Source organism: Ovis canadensis, chromosome 6 (assembly GCF_042477335.2).
Source record: "Ovis canadensis isolate MfBH-ARS-UI-01 breed Bighorn chromosome 6, ARS-UI_OviCan_v2, whole genome shotgun sequence".
In the NCBI taxonomy this organism is placed as follows: domain Eukaryota; kingdom Metazoa; phylum Chordata; class Mammalia; order Artiodactyla; family Bovidae; genus Ovis; species Ovis canadensis.
The window spans coordinates 82,024,175-82,038,083 of record NC_091250.1 but is presented as its reverse complement, the minus strand read 5'-3'; the positions used below and the strand labels follow the sequence as shown (position 1 = coordinate 82,038,083).

Below are 13,909 nucleotides of genomic sequence, written 5' to 3'. Positions count from 1 at the left end.
CCTTCTATTTGCAGCTTTGAAATGTCTGAAAATCAGTTCCCACCACATTTAGCCAAAAGTTTTCAGCTGACCAACATGAATCTTCATAGTGAATCTTCTTTGTCTCCTCTCATCAGCCTCAACTCCATGGTCAGTTTGAACTAGGATTTTTGTTCTCTAGATTGTTCTTTTGGGATGTGCTGAATTGTGTGTGTGTGTGTGTGTGTTGCAGGTGGGGGCGAGCAGAAAAGTGGCGATGTCAGTGGGAAAAAATCTCTTATCTCCATTTAATGTGGTAGTTGATTTAACACATTTGCTGGTTATGACAAATGACTGTGTGGGTGTGGAAGTTTCAGACAAAAGTTGATGTTTGAAAGCAAATATTCATGTTTAGGGTAAGGATACATTTACAGCAAATATGACTAGATAAGAAATAGATATTATATGCTTCCTTAGTAAATATATGTTTCTGAATTAGGTATATCATTTACTTCATATTTTCAAATTTCATTAACTTCCTTGGTTATCATTTAAAATTTAATTTGGCTCCTCCAAAATCACCCCAAATGCCAGAGAAAACCTTTTTCATATGCTTCCTTTTATGTTTTATTTTTCTTCTATTTAAATGCTATTCACTTTGTAGTCATCAATCCAGTTATTCTTTGTAATTTCTTAAATGTTTCCAGAAATATTGAAAGTCCAGGTACCAACATACAGATTACATTTTGAAAAATGAATTCACTAATTTTTAAAGACAATGAATACTTAAGTGTGTATACATATATATATGCATATATATGTATTTTGAGATTTGTTATGAAATGATTTTGTGTCTCTAACACTGGCTGTGCCACCTGATAAAGTTGTTTCTATGGAAATGGCTCATGATTCACGATCAACATAAAAGAAAATTACATATGAAAGTATAAGGTAGACCTGACAGAGGAAATATTAATTTCTGAATTAGAAAATTTAAATGCTGAATTTAAATTTAAATTATTACTAACACTATTTTATGTCTAGAAAAATTCTTTTATAATCCTAATAAATGTTATTAAGTCTCTATTAAATGCTAAGAACTATATACAAAGCATAAAGAGTATAATCCTAAACTTCCTGTAGCTAACATAGGTAGGAGGAGGAGGGTAGGAGGTGGAAGACAAGGCTAATAAAAACTGTATATGAACTGAAAGAAAATCATTATGTTATATTGGGTCTTTTGTCTTTTCAGAGTCTCAGACTTTTCAGAGGTTTGCTTCTATGCCCCAGACATTCTTCCTCCAGTAGATTCCTCTTCCGTGTGGCTACAGACAAGACTATAGAAGAAAGATGATTTCTTATGGATTCTGAAGTAGATTCAGATGCATTTGTGTGGAAAGAGATTACAGGTGGGAGAAGGGAAAAATGATGGCATCTGACATGAGAAAATGTTCTAGGCACAGGTAGGATTTCAAATAAATGTCACTGAACTGTCTCTATGGAAACCACAAAGGGGTTTCTCTTGACTAGAGAATTGAATAGTGTTCTCTTGAAAATAATAGATCGAAAAGAAAAAAAAAACAAAAACCTCCCCATGAGTCACAGAGGGTTAGAGTAGGCAGAGACCCTGAACTTTCAACAAATCTATTCCTCTACCTTCAGGAAGGTTCCCAAATAAACCTTCTCATTCAGACAGGATTCTCTCTTAGCAACTTCCCTGATGAATCCATTCAGCAACCAGAACAAGACTCTGGGCCTCTAACTCTCTGGTTGCATCCCAAGGGCCTTAACCCATACTCTTTCCACTGCGGTAGGGATTGCTAACAGCTACCTTCTGTCTGAACCCTCTTCTGTTTAAGTCTATTTTTCTATCTGCTTCTCTACCTTCTTTCTCTGAACTCAATGACACAATCTATGAATACACCTTTGCTTAAATAGGTATCCACTTGCCAGGAGACCATTTGTGGGGATAGGGCTCTGTTGAAACGTTGTTTCAACAAGATTGTTTAAAATCAACCCCACCAAACCATTCAAATGTTTCTGCTCTTCTGAAAAGCTCCTGGGAGTCACTTTTGAATTTTCTGGCAGCTAAGCTTCACTTCTGCTGGCCCCACTTGTGCTGTCTATTATACCCCGTCTCATTTCAATGCCAAATGCACTTTCTACAAGAACTCACACTGCTTTCATGTGATTTCCCATGGAAACACAGTGTTCTGGAAGGACTCTGAATCATTCCAGGGACTCGATGGAGAAGACAGCAGATGCTGTGTAAGTGAATTCCGCACAAATCTTTTTTTCCCCCACCTATAGGGTTTATAAAAGCAAACGAAATAGCATACAAAGGTCACTTCTTTAGGGCATTTTGAAAAGTAAGTTCTCAATCTTATCAGGGTCTGGGTCCTCCTAGATAAAGAACAATGTTGCTACAGATTAAAGTTGACTGCACTGAACATTCTCTCTTTGGCCAGCACCTTTTCTCCAAATCTCTAACCAGGTCATTTCAGCCACCACATGTATAGGCTCAGAAACTTTCCATGTAGAACTTGCCTTCTTTGTGAACTGAACAGGAAGGGTCACCAAGAAACTAGTTTTTTTCAGGGTAGGCCAACCTCCAAGATATTCTACCTCTATATTTCCACAAGAGGGACTTCCCAGGTGGCTCAGGAGTAAAGAAGCAGACTACCAAGGAAGGAGACGCAGGAGACTCGAGTTTGATCTCTGGGTTGGGAAGATCCCCTGGAAGAGGAAATGCAACCCACTCCAATATTCTTGCCTGAGAAATTCCAAGGACAGAGGAGCCTGGTGGGCTATAGTCCATGAAATTGCAAAGAGGGAGACACGACTTAGTGACTTAGCACATTCCCACGGTATCTTGTAACAACATGCTCTGATATTTTTTCTAAAAGAATCTGTAAAGACTTCTACTTTAGTGAACAAGATAGCTGGTACTTCCTTTCCTGTTTCCCTCCCTGGGCAGATGGTGCCATATGTGCCCATCATTCAATATGGAAGCCACAAGGGCATCTTAGGCTCACTGCCTCTCTAACTTCCAATATCTAACCAGTCACAAAATCCCTCTGATTGACTTCTTTGAATCTTTTTTTCTCTTCCTTTCCATTCCTAAAGCTACTGTTCTATTTGAGACATTTATCATCTCATATGAAGTTTAAAACACCCTCTAATGCTTCTTAATTAGAAATGTTTGCCCCTGTTTTAGCCTTCTCTGTTTTACTCTCCACGAAGCCATCAAAATGATCTATCTGAAAATAAAATGTAGCTTTCTGTTGAAATCTGTAGCAGGTTTCCTCTGTTTCAGACTTAGGACTCATTTCCTTAATGCACACATTCCATCATTTCTCTCTGTTTCTCTGTCTGTCTAACTCTGTCTCTTTCTCTCTCTCTCTCTGTGGTTTTAAAGTGAAAACGTAAACCGTGTATAAGTTTTAAAAGTCAAACAATTCAAAGGGGCATATAAAGAACGCTAAGTATCCCTCCAAGTCATACTCCTAGTGCTGGTTCCACTTCCAAGAGGCAGACACTGTTACTGTCCTGAGCATTCTTCCAGAAGGGGTCAGTGCATATACTACACACACACACACACACACACACACACACACACACATTTCTAAAGAGGCTTCTTTTTACAGAAGTGAGAACATTCAATAACACTGTCCTACATCTTGCTTTGAGTATCCTATTTTATCTCTTGACAATCTTCCCTGTGCCCTTTAAGTTCTCACAATAGTGAATGGCCTGTAGTTCCCAGAACACTCCATGCTGTTTGCAGACACACTTGCCAATGCTTATGCCCTTCCTTTTGCTTGAAAAGTATTTCTTCTCATTTGCAGCCTACACAGGCCACTCATTACTAGTCCTCTTTAGGATTCACCCCAAGTATTAACCCTTCACCATTCCTTAGAAACTACTTCTCCATGCTTCCAAAGGACACGGACATGCACATCTCTATCACAGCCCCTACCACATTGTTTTAAAGTCACTGTTTCTGCATTCTTCTCTACACTAGAAAATATTTGAAGATATGGAACACATCTTAGTCATTTTTCCATTCCTAATACTGAGTTCATGACACGATAAAAGACTAACTGTTCTCTATGTGCTGAACCAAAACAGCCCACCATCAAGGTAACTATGAGTGTTTCAAAATCTTCCAAAAAGGAAAAAAAAAATTATTTCAGGTATAGAGATCTTAGTTTGTTTGTTTTTTAAAGACTATAAACTCCGCAAAGACAGAGACCTTATCTGCTTTAATCACTAAAATGGTTGAATGCGTGCTTTTGGGAAAAGGTCTTTAATCTTAAATATGCAAAACAATGACAGTTTTATTGGGATTGTAAGAGACAAAATACACTCAGCACTCAATGGAAGTGTAGAAGAAGAAAAAAAAAACTATTAGCAGAAAAACAGAGAGGAATATGAGGATTTTAAGAAAGGGATACTGAGTTCACTAAAGAAAACCTATTCATCTTTCGCTCATCTTATGACCAGTCTTTTTTTTCCTAAGTGATCACCAATGATAGGAATTAATTTAAAACCTTTCTTGAGCATTTCTGTCAAGTGCTGAGTAATAGATTGTTTTATGCTACTAACTATAACTACTTTCAACAACCAGAAGTCAAGAGACTTCATGAAATGCATGATCTTCTGAAAACAGAAGTATTCTAAAATGCAAAAAGTCAATCCTGCTATTATGAAAAATAGGATTCAGTGTTTTGAAAAAGTTCATGGGGAAATTGTATTAACATTTAATCAACTGCATTTATCTTTCCACTATCCTCAAGTATGATAATGCTCATTTGAGTTGTTAAAACTCAAATCAGTTAAAAACATTTAATATCATATATTTTTCTTTTGACATGTTTTACCTTCCCTGATAATGCAAGATTTGATTCATGTGTGTTTTGAGAGTGCTATCAAGAACTTAGGGGGTCTGCCATGACAAAAACACCAAATATTTATAGAATTGATACTAAGCGATGTTCAGCTCAGGTGACATCTTGGCTTCACCTCTTGCTCCCAGACCACCTGATGGAAAGATTTTAGATGATTTGGGTAAATCCTTAGGGATACTCAGATCTTGGAAAGTAAAGTTCTCCTTCTGTTTCACATTGTGCTGAAACATTTGTTAGTTTGGCAACAGTTGAGCAAAGTTCCCAGTATGAATACAATGGACAGCACTGGATGGAAACACTTCAAATACACTCTTGGCACCAAAGTGCAATACAATATAAACCCAGCATCATTCAAATCTCATTTTGAATGCCATTGATTCAACATTTCTTGTTGTTGTCTTAGGGATGTGTTTAGGAATAAAATGGATGATTATGTCATGACCGATTAAAATAGTAATCCAAGGGGCCCCAGATTGCACACAATCATTACAGCAATGTTCCCAGGAGACATCTGGAGTTTGCAGTCGGTGGAATTCAATAAATGCTTGTTGACTGACACATCTAACAGAAGAACAAAATGGAATAAGATGAAATCTAATAGGAGAATACAGAGGAGAGGAAGAATCTGCATTTTGACAGAGTCTAAGTTTCTACAGTAGATATTTGAACTGGAAAAGATTTAGTAACTGGGTCATTTACCTTCATTTTACAGAAGAAAAACTTGAGAACTGGAGAAGTCAAGGGACTTACTCAAAGTCCCAAAGCTAAATACCAGCAATGTTTTCTCACTTGCCTCACAAATAGGAGCCAGGTTCTGGAATCAGGCTGCCTGGGTTCCTGACTCTGCCAGTGACTAGATCTGCAACTTCTGAGTTGTTACACTTATTTAACCTCTTTCAACCTAACTTTCTCCCTTCCTCAACCTCAGTGTCTCCTTCTATAATAGGGGATGGTGATTACAGAGCCTTCAACAGGCACGAGTTTGAGAAAACTCTAGGAGACAGTGAAGGACAGGGAAGCCTGATGTGCTGCAGTCCATGGGGTCACAAAGAATTGGACATAACTTAGCAACTGAACAGCAAACAACAAAATGAGTTACTAATAAAAGGATCTGATAACCATGTCTTCTACATAGGCTATTCAACAAATAGCATTCAACAAATGCCATTATTTATTTCCATCGTACTACACACTTTAATTCCTAGTCTGGCCATATATCCCTAGGAATATAGTATTTCAAATGTAACTTCAAACTTTTAAAAATCTGGATAAGTTTGCTTTGATGTGGCTTAGAGAATAAAAAGATCTGTTATCTCCAAACAGAAAGGTAAAGGGAAGTTTTCCCTCTTTGAACTTCTCTAGATGGTACAATATTGTAACCCAACACCTAAAAGTGAGACCTCGTTAATACGAGAAAAACATATTTATATCTTTAACTGCTGATATCTGTTCATGCCTTTAAATAGTACTGACCTATTTACTCTATTTGCAAAGAAATTCTGTTATAACCTCAGAAAATTTACCGACAGCAGCAAGAGTATGTTTAAGCTATTTTATAAAGCTATTGGAGGCTGTTAGTGGGGGGAAACCCAGTTTGCAATGTTCTTTATTCTGAAAAAGAAGAGTCATTGGTGCTGTGTAAAGTTGCAGGATAGTGTTGTGCGAGTTGCTCTGCTTAGTAACATTTTCATAGCCATCATTTAAGGTTGGATGACTCATAAGTACTGACACAGCAGGACTGCGTATCAGTTTTAAGTCGAGCCCTACCAACAATGCTCTTGTCTTTATCCTGTTCCTTATCATCAATTAACTATACTAATTTTTGCTTTTGAGCACAGCTACCTGTTTGACTACCCAGAAATTAATTTGAAACTTAATTTGAAACCTTGGGAAAATACCATCCTTAAAGAAATTTAAGAGAAAATAAAAGGTTCAATTCTTAATAATGCTAGGCCTTGGAATAATGTACTGCAATCTTGCTTCTCAAAGTGCTGTCTGAAAGTGAAAGTGAAGTTGCTCAGTCGTGTCCAACTCTTGTGAGCCCATGGGCTATAGTCTACCACGCTCCTCCATCCATGGGATTTTCCAGGCAAGAGTACTGGAATGGGTTGCCATTTTCTTCTCCAGAGGATCTTCCCAACCCAGTGATCGAACCCAGGTCTCCCACATTGTAGGCAGATGCTTTACCATCTGAGCCACCAGGGAAATCCTGGTGCTGTCTATGTACCAGCAATTGACAGCATCTGGGAGTTGTTAACAATGTAGGATATCAGACCTCATCCCAGACCTCTGAATAAGAAACTGCATTTTAACATTTTGAGATCCCAGAATGGTTCAGATAAACATTAAAGAATGAGAATCACTGGCTTAGAGAAATGGGGGAGGGAGATTTCTGATAGGTGGTTACTGTTGGGTATCATCAGGAGGGTGGTAACTAGACATAAGTGAGACATAAATAAAGTGTATACCAGAAACGTCTGGAATCAACTGTTAAAATAAGTGGGATTTAACAATAGAGGGTATTTCATAATAAAGATTTGTTTTTCTCTGGGGTATTCTTTAGACAATTAAACTCATTTTAGCTTTTTGAGAAGGTGTTCTTATGTCAATTTTAATGCCTATAAGAGCATTCACTGTGGCATCTATGTATGTATGAAGGAAGGAAGCAATGAACACACAATAGGTATCCAACTCTGGGAACAGCTTGGGTTGAGACCTACATTGGATTAGAGCTCAATAGATGTCAAATCTTCTGGGGGTGGCCACTCTCAGACCACCATGTCTTTCAATGGGAGACAGAGAGTTGTGTGGTTGAAGCTCCTCTTTGATGATTAGGAGCTACCTCTTTAATAAGAAGGAACCGCTAGTCATTGGAATCAAATACAAGGGTTCAACCTTTTGTTACAGGTATTTAATATCATGTTCCTTCCAATCAATGGCTCTAAGACTTGCTTATTATTATCTGTGTTTTATTGGACTTCTATTAGTAAATGTTAGTGGTTACTTAAAGGCAGTTTCTGAGGGCTACTGTCTCTTTTTGTTCCAACTGTTCTTTATTCCTCTTTGATCAGCCATTTGTGTATGTGTGTAGGTATACAATTTCGCAGAAATTGTTAAAAAAAAGGTTTTAGAGATTTAATTTAAAACATTAAATTAAATTTAATTTAATGGAAATCAGTAGCTTTTTAAAGATGACTGTTCAGAAAATAACAGTATTGTAGTTGCTATCACAAGCACAATCTATCCCATGATGCCAAAAGAAAAAGTCCTTCCTGATTTAATCAATAATATTTTTGCCTGAAAAGAAAAGTCTTGCTCTCAAATATAGATTTTTTCCCCTGCATCAGAATTATTCTTCAGAGGTTTTCCATTCACTGTTCAAAACCAACAATTCTTGATTATAGAGCTTCTTGACTAACAGGACTCTCTCTCTCTTTTTTAAATTTAGGAAAAATATTTTTAAGTCCTGAAGGACATGAATCAAAAATACTCTTGTTGTGACGTTAGTCTTTAATAAAACAGACAATGTTAGAAACCAATCTGGAATTATATTTCACTTAGTATAGCATATGAAAAGAATAAAAGTTAAAAGAACCTAGTTTTCAAAACAGAACATAGTTTTCAAAAGCATTAATATAATGGACAGTTATGCCATTTTCCCAGTTGTGGAAATGGGTGGGTGATAATGGTAATGAATAAAAAATATAAAAATGAGTAATGTTTTAGCAATGGATTTTAATCTGAATTTTCTTTAAAACTATTTTTATTATATGCAATATCCATTCTTATTTGTTGTTAATTTTGTTGAAAATTCCCTATTAAATAATCTCAGAAGTTATTGCCTATTAGGGTTCTGAAACATGCTAAATATAAAAGCAATAAGTCTTATTGCTCATTGACTTTTCAACTCTACTGTCTTGTCTAAAAATCAAAACACATCATAGACAGTGCTCTTAATCAGGGCTAACTACTCAGATTGTGTTTCTATAGAACGCTTGATCGTACACTCCTCCTTGTTTCCATTTTTCTGTTTTTTTTTTTTTGGAGTTATTTGCAATCTATGAATTTCAATGCTTTGTCATTGATGACAGAAGAAAAATTAAGTAAATGAAGGTTTATTTTTCTATGTTCAGTGGTTTCTATTTTCCTATCATGTCTCTAACACCATTGTGGAAAGGTAATGGGTAATTTGGTAGAATGTATTTTTTAAGGGTTTATCTGTTGGGTGAATATTTTTAAAAAATCAAGTACATACACACATGGTACAGTGAATAAATAGATTTTCTTAAAATATTATTCCATAATAAAGAGCTATTTCCAATGGTAAAGCAATTAAATTCAATATTTTTTTTTCTGAGCCTCTGTACAAATTCCACTGAACAATTGATTATACAGACCTTTTTTGTTATGGTGGTTGTTTTGGTTAAATAGCAACTTCCTATTCATTTCAGTTTTGTTTGTTTTTAAACTGAAAAGTTGTTTGTAAACATAGTTAACAAAATTACACACTTGAAAAATTCTGAAAAGCATAGTACTCTGAAAAGCAGACCGCTACCAAAGACATTGTTTGCCTTTTAAGCTTTCCCAATCTTCTCCTATTTTATAAATTATCTGTGTGGGTACTTACAAGGTGCCAAATAAATGACCAAAAAGGAAAATATTTTCATCATTTACCTACCTGATACAAACAGCTTGTTAAACTAATTCACTGCCTAGTTTATCCAGTCACAATGACATGGATTGGGTATGGTTTGTATATGTGCGGATGTTATTACATTCCCCAGTGTCTGTAAATAGTTCCTTTGGGGTGCTTTCTAGCAGGGACATGTATATGAGAGAATATTATAAATGCGGCTATTAAAAACCTTTTTCAAGTCAGAGAATATTCATTGTGCATTGATATTTCAAAATTGTCTTTCTAATACCACCATCCGATGAAAATACTGTTTAAAATAAGCTACTTAAAGCAGGGGAAGGTACAACTATAAAATACAAAATGTAATAGTCACACTTTTTAATCTACTCCAACTCAATATATTTTAAATATATGTATTTCTTCCCTGACATACCCTAAAAAAAGAAATTCTTAAGCCTTAACATGCTAAAATAAAATGACACAATAGTAATGAAATGGAATGAACTGGCAATTCATTTATCCTATCACTCTATAGCCTTTACAGCTTCACGGTGATAAAATTCCCAAGGCTTTAGTCTTTAAATTATTAAAGCTATCTACATTTCCACTGCCACAATACATTTTTTTTCCCGTAAGTGGAATGAAAATGGCATTTTTCTCAGGTAGATCTAGCTGTTCGCTGTGTGGTTTGTTCTAGAAAAGCAACAGGCTTTTCCCCCTGCCTTATAAGAAGCAACAGTTAGAAACTCTAACTAGAAAACTGCTACCCCACAGTGGTTGGAAACAGCCAATAGAGAAAGAGACACTATGATTTCAATCGATGTTGAAACAGCTTCAGAAGGAAGGAGGAAATATGAAATAAAAGAATGTTAACTCCGCAATGAGAAGATTGCTCTAGGTTCACTACACGTTACTATGGCCCTCTCCCTTGCTCTCTCCCTTTTCCACCGTAACTGATCATCAGGCTTTCCTCCGCATGCTTCGGTGTCTAAGGCAAAACAAAGCAATTACTCGAACCGTTCGATTTCAACTTAAGCTCGCAAGATGCAGCAAGACAAATTCATCAACCCCCACGTGGGAACAATACAAGCCTCTCCCCAGAAGCTGGCTTGAGTACTTTCGTGTTAGCTAGCCAGCAGGGACCGTGGTCTCAGCCTGTTGCTCCTGCCACTCCGTGTGCGAGGGCCTGGAAAGGGAGAGGACACTAGGAAACCTCATGTTTGTGCTTGGGTGCTTGGTGGCGGGCCCTGGGGGGTCTGGCTTGTCCGCTGCGGGGATCGCGACTGGCGAGGAGGTGGCTGCGGACCACGGTGCGGGGGCCCGCGGGTGCAGGCCACCCGGCTGCCGGCAGATGGTGCCCTGCGCCTCGCAACACCCAAGGAAACCCAGCGAAAGTACCGCTGACTCCGCCCCACCCGCTCCGCCGGCGCCACAGTCACCCGTCCTTTCCCAAATAGTGCGGAGCACGTTTCCTCCTGAACACCCGCAGTAGCTCGTGTGTGTGTTGAAAATACAAACCAGGGCCAGCAGGGCGTGTGTGCCAGAGTAGGGAGCGCGCTTGGAGCGGGATCCCTGGGCCGGGGCGAGGTGACCGCCAACCAAACGCAGAGGGCACGGGGACCGGTCCGTTTCGCATCTGCGTAAGCGCGGCCGCCGGGCCAGTAGCGGGGCCACTCACCATGTTCACTTCGGAGACCATGTCTATGCTGGCGACATCGATCCTCATCCCGACATCCACGGGGGGCCCTGCGGGGGACAGGGGCACATTGTGGACACAATCTCAGAGCGGCCACAGGCTGGGGAGGGGCAGAGGGCTTCCCTGCGCTTACTACATTCTGAATGGGTTCCCACCACCCCCATCCCTCCACCCCGTTGCAGGGTACAGCCTGAGAGAACAGGTGTGGGCACACGCATGATGCAGTGACTATGCAGAGGGTGTGTGGAGCCGCGAAAGGTCGGCTTTGCCTGGGGTTCCTCCACCTGAGCCTAGGGGTCCGGCGTGTGTGTGAATGTGAGTGTGTGTGCGCGCGCGCGCGTGTTTGGCCAGAGCATAGGGCGTAGTGCACGCTTATGAAAATGACACGCTTCTCCTTCTAATTTTTTTGACATGTATCTTCGACAGGAAAGGAGAACAAGATATGGGTTACAGGTTGAAAAAAAAAAAAAAAGATGAAGCATTACCTCCAAAGTCCGGCCGCAAGCGAATGTCATATCCTTTAAGCAATCTGTCCACTGTCTCTTTCACGTATGACATGTTGCTGGGCTCGTTGGCGCTGAAGGGAAGAAGTAGGGACCGGATTTAGAATGAGCACAAACTGCAACCAGACATAAAAATAGGCAGGCACACCTACACCCCCCACCCCTCCTAAATAACGAGCTACATGATCCAGCAAGCATGTGAAAAGAAAACACCTAGGGAAAAAAAAGAGACATTCAACAACAGCTGCTCACCTGTGTGCACAACAGACCATGGCAATCATCACAGGGAAAGAGAGAAGCCCCAAACTCTCTCGATTTTGTACTGTCCACATTACTAACTCTGATTAAAGAATTGTCTTTTCTGCGAAGATTCAAGGAATGCAACTTAGTCGGCGGCAGGGCAGTAATTCCCGAATGGACCTGCGCATGCGCAGAGGGTGCTCACTACCAAAAGACACCTTGTGCCTTGCAAACAATATTCCTAGTGGAACAGGCAACAGATTTCAATTCCTTTAAAGTTCCTGTTTGTGGTGCTCCGCGTTCTCCGATAGTAAAAGATATCCTGCTGTTTCTTTGCTTCGGATCCTACGTGCATATGAATAGGAATCTCTCTTTGTGCATTGGAGGTTGCTATGTTCATTTCCTTTCTGCCTCCAAACCGGTTTTTTTTTTTACTCAATTCCCAGGGATCTGGTTTAGGCTGCCTGTGATTGGCATATTTCGTTGACAGTCACGGTAATCTTAGAACTGGGCGTCTGGAGGCGAGGTGGTTCTCTGTGTGCGTGTGTGTGAGTGATGGGGTGAGGGGAGTAAAGGGGACGAAGTGGAGAGGGAGAGCCAGAGAAAGAAACTCAGGCTTATTTGTTCAGGTTCTCTTGAAAGGCTTCTTAGGATGTCTGGCTTAGTGTCCTCTTTCTCTTTTCCAGGAGGAGGAAGAGGAGCTGGTCGACTTTTGCAGTTGCTCTCCCCACTTGTCTTCCCTCCCCCTTTCGTGTCTCACCAGGCAAGAGAGGTGAGAGAAGCCGGCCATGAGGCAGCACCTTGGACAGGAAATTCTTTTTCCAGAGTCATTGGTCGCATTTTCTTCTAGGTTCTAGTAAAGAAAATATATTTTTTTATTGCCAAGTGTTAAGCTTGTGTCAGTAACCCAAAATAGGACCCTGAAACACCGAGAGGGTCTAACCTCTGTTTACTAGTAGATTGGGGTTCGGTCAATACAATTCGATAAAAGTCACTGAGCATATGTTAGGCAGGAATCCCTTCGCTAGGCATTTATTCATATATTAAATCTTTTGCTATGTTCTAGGAATTCTGGGACTCAAAGACAACTTTAAAAGGATTTCTGACGTTGGGAAATTCACAGGCTGTTGGGGAAGATGGATGTAAATATATGTAAATTCAATATATCTCATATAGTTTACATAGTGGCAAGAGGATTGTTAATTCTACCAAAGTGAGGTAGGTAGGGTTTCTGGAGAAAGAAGTATTTTGCCAGAGCAGAGAAAGAGGGTAATTCCAGAAGGAGGGAAGAGAATATCCCAAAGAGACTTGAAAGACTTTGACAGACTATGAGACCTGAAAGCCTGTGGTCTGCTTAAGTAGCTGAACCCTGAAATGACTGAGCAGAATATAAAAGGCTGGAGGGAGGGAGGGAGGGAGGACCTGAGGGTGGTGAGGGTGCAAAGGGAAACCAAGGCTAGACTACAGGGAAAGGTACATTCTCCACTATGCACTTTTAAGCTTCTGGAAATCACTGAGAGTTTTAAGTAGCAATGATCAGGGTCAGATTTAGGTTTTAGAATGTTCTGATAGAATAAACATGGGAAGAGTGATTAACCTTCATCAGTTGTGGACTATTTGCTGGTTATCATGCACATTACATAGATGATTTCATTTAAACCTGGTAGTAATCCAGATGTTATTACTATTACTATTATTAGATATTACTATTATTATAATTTTATAGATGATACTAAGAACAAATCAAGATAATGTAACTAGTTTAATCAAACTGTTAATAAATGATGAAATCAGCATTTTAACTCCGAATCTATGGACCTATCTGCTGTATTCTATGAAGCATAGATCCCAAGAGAAAGAACCAGAGATACTGAAAACAAGGAAGAAGAATTATTACAGTAACACCAAGCAAAAAGAAATGAAGTCAGATAGTGTTTAGCATAGAGAGGAGGTGATAGACCAGTAC

At 39.2% G+C, this 13,909-nt stretch overlaps 1 protein-coding gene across 1 annotated transcript in view; it reads right to left on the bottom strand.

The window, feature by feature from the left end:
• GABRB1 (gamma-aminobutyric acid type A receptor subunit beta1) overlaps positions 1 to 12,129 on the bottom strand; it is a 438,990-nt gene extending 426,861 nt beyond the window's left edge. The window contains exons 1-3 of the mRNA XM_069593059.1: positions 11,956 to 12,129; positions 11,686 to 11,777; positions 11,183 to 11,250 (exon numbers count right to left, since the gene is read on the bottom strand). Of these exons, the coding sequence (XP_069449160.1) occupies positions 11,183 to 11,250; positions 11,686 to 11,777; positions 11,956 to 12,035 (240 nt within the window). The 5' untranslated portion in view covers positions 12,036 to 12,129. The remainder of the gene's footprint in view (positions 1 to 11,182; positions 11,251 to 11,685; positions 11,778 to 11,955) is intronic.
• Between the last annotated feature and the right edge of the window lie 1,780 nt (positions 12,130 to 13,909).